The 2,872-nt window shown below is 40.6% G+C and overlaps 1 protein-coding gene across 1 annotated transcript; it reads left to right on the plus strand.

Annotated features, from left to right (window-relative positions):
- The first annotated feature begins 593 nt into the window (after window positions 1-593).
- Window positions 594-2,531, plus strand: LOC149404693 (uncharacterized). Its single transcript, XM_089607630.1, has 3 exons — window positions 594-1,375; window positions 1,510-1,773; window positions 1,862-2,531. Exons 1-3 carry the CDS (start codon window positions 594-596, stop codon window positions 2,529-2,531), a joined length of 1,716 nt encoding a protein of 571 aa, XP_089463756.1.
- The last annotated feature ends 341 nt before the right edge of the window (window positions 2,532-2,872 follow it).

Genomic DNA, 2,872 nt, shown 5'->3' on the forward strand with positions numbered 1-2,872 from the left:
GCGAAAGACATATCTCGGGCGGAGCTATTAATCGCTATGTACGAAGCTTTTTGTGTCGACGAGTCGTTATACGATTTGAAACTTGAAGCTGCGTATGTTTGGGCTGGAAGACCAATGCCTCCTCTCATTTTGGCATCGGACGCTAGTGTGACGGCATTTATGTTAGAGAATTCTGGTCAATCCAAGCTGAGGATTTCCTTATGCGTAACCCCCGTGAAAAGAAATATTGTTGATGCAGCTCTTGATACAACTCCAAGCAGGGCAGTTTCACCAACCCCAAATTCTCAGGTAGCATGCTTAGGTATTAGCGTCGAGGTGAATGATTTTCAGGCGCCATGCGATGAAAAGGGTGATGAGGAAGGTAAGGATGGTGATGATGAGGAAGATGAAGATGGCGATGATGAGGAAGATTTTGATGCAAGCGGATTCTATTGTGAGGATGATCCGGTTATGAATGATAATGATATTCCCATGTCAGAGCCAGTATCGGCGACGCCTCATAAGAAGTCAAAATTATGGGATGCACATGTTTCAATTCCCGATTCGGAGTAAAATGTAAGTACGCCTTCATCCACTGGCAGTTCTTCGGACATATGTGTTGGGCAAATTTTGATAATAAGTTTGATTTGAAAACTAAAGTTGCCATGCTTGCAATGAGAAAGAGCTTTCAGTATAGGGTCTTCGAAACAAGCAGGAGTCGGTGGGTAGTCAAGTGCAAAGCTGGTGATTGTACTTGGAAATTGAGAGGGAATAAACTACCAAACAGTGATATGTTCGAAGTGGGTGTGTATGTTTCTACACATACTTGTTCGATTGATGCCCCTGCTAGTGGCCAACTTCAAGCTGCACCATGGATTGTAGGACATGTTATCAAGCATAAGTATAGTCTTCAATCGACATCATATACACCAAGGAACATCATAGAAGATGTACGAAAGGAGTATGGGATAAATTTGAGTTACGAGAAGGCTTGGAGATGCAAGGAGACGGCAATTGGGTACATAAGGGGTACACTTGACGAGTCATACAAGCGGTTACCTGCTTACTTCTACGCATTAGAACAAAAAAATCCAGGTTCGGTTACTGACCTTGTTCTTGACTCCGGCAGTCGATTTCGGTACTGTTTTTGGGCCCTTGGAGCTTGTATACGGGGATTTGCATCATGTCGACCTGTGATATGTATCGATGGTAGTTTCTTGAGGACAAAGTACGGAGGGCAGATATTATCGGCGATTGCATTAGATGCAAATGACCAATTGTTTCCACTTGCATTTGCTGTTGTAGACACCGAAAATAATCACTCTTGGACCTACTTCCTTCGGAAACTGAGAGAGACCATCGGTTCCCCGCCAGATCTTTGTTTCATATCAGACAGGTACTTAATTTCGAAGATTTTAGTTTTGTTTCGACAATTTTGGAATGTTATTTCAGAGATTTTAGGTTTTCTGAGAAGTACATTTCGAATATTTTAGTTGATCTAATATTTATGTTTCAAACGCTTTGTTTTAGGCACGCGAGTATCCTTCATGCTATACCGGTTGTGTATCCAGAGTGTTATCACGGGATCTGCTACCAGCATCTAAGTATGAATGTTGCTCATGTGTTCAAAACCGATGTTTGTGGCCCAGAGATGTATGGCGCATGTTATGCTTGGAGAAAATCTGTTTTCCATGCTCAATTCGAGAAGCTAAGGCGTAAAGATCCAAACCTTGCTAAATATCTGGAAGACATTGGAATTGAAAGGTTTGCTCGGTCGTACTTTCCTGGAAAAAGGTAAGTTCACAAGCAGGTAGTACTTTATTTCGAAGATTTTGGTTTGTTTCTTAGATTTACAATGCGACTTCGAATATTTTAACAACAGGTACAATTTATTGACGAGTAACTACGCGGAAAGCTTCAACAAGAGGATAAAGGACGCTAGAACATTCCCAATTTGTAGCATGGTGGAATGCATTCGATTTACTCTTCAAGAATGGTTCTTCAAGCGAAGAGAAAAATCTGGAAATGCGAAGACCAAACTGAGTCCAAAATTTGATGAGGACTTACGACTTCAAGTTCAAAAGGGTCGCCATTTGCAATATTCGGGGGTTACGCAACATGAGTTCTTAGTACTTGATGGAGACGAGGATGGCACGGTAAACATGTTGATAAAAGAATGCACATGCGGGTTGTTTCAACTTCTTGGTCTCCCTTGCATGCATGCGACGTGTGTCGCAACAAAGCGTAACATCGATGTGTATTCATTGTGTCACCCTTTCTATCGAGTAGAAAGTTGGAGAGCAGCCTACATGGATGCTGTGTACCCTTGTGGTCCTGAACACGAGTGGAATGCTCCAGAAGAGCTGTTGAATATGGAGGTCAAGGTACCTGTTGCGAAAAACCCCGCCGGTCGGCCGAAGAAGAAGAGCAAAGGAGGACGGCACAAGATCAAACGTTTGCCGTCTCAAGGTGAAGTCATTGTTGTTCAGCGCAAATGTAGTATTTGTGGAGGTAGAGGACATAATAGGAAGTCGTGTACTTTTCGTCAGTAGTATTGGATTTCAGACATTTAAGTTATTTTATGTGTTTGATTTCAGAGTTTTCAGCTAATTTTTATAATGGATTTCAGACATTTCAGTTATTTTATGTGTTTGATTTCGGAGTTTTCAGTTAGTTTATTTGCTTGATTTCAGACATTTCAGTTATTTTATGTGTTTGATTTCGGAGTTTTCAGTTATTTTATGTGCTTGATTTCAGACATTTCAGTTATTTTATGTGTTTGATTTCAGAGTTTTCAGCTAATTTTTATAATGGATTTCAGAGTTTTCAGCTAATTTTTATAATGGATTTCAGATATTTCAGTTGATTAATTTCAGACATTTCAGTTATTTTA

This window comes from Urtica dioica, chromosome 2 (genome assembly GCF_054948205.1).
Source record: "Urtica dioica subsp. dioica isolate 48M chromosome 2, U.dioica_male_clone48M_v1_H2, whole genome shotgun sequence".
NCBI classification, from domain to species: Eukaryota; Viridiplantae; Streptophyta; class Magnoliopsida; order Rosales; family Urticaceae; genus Urtica; species Urtica dioica.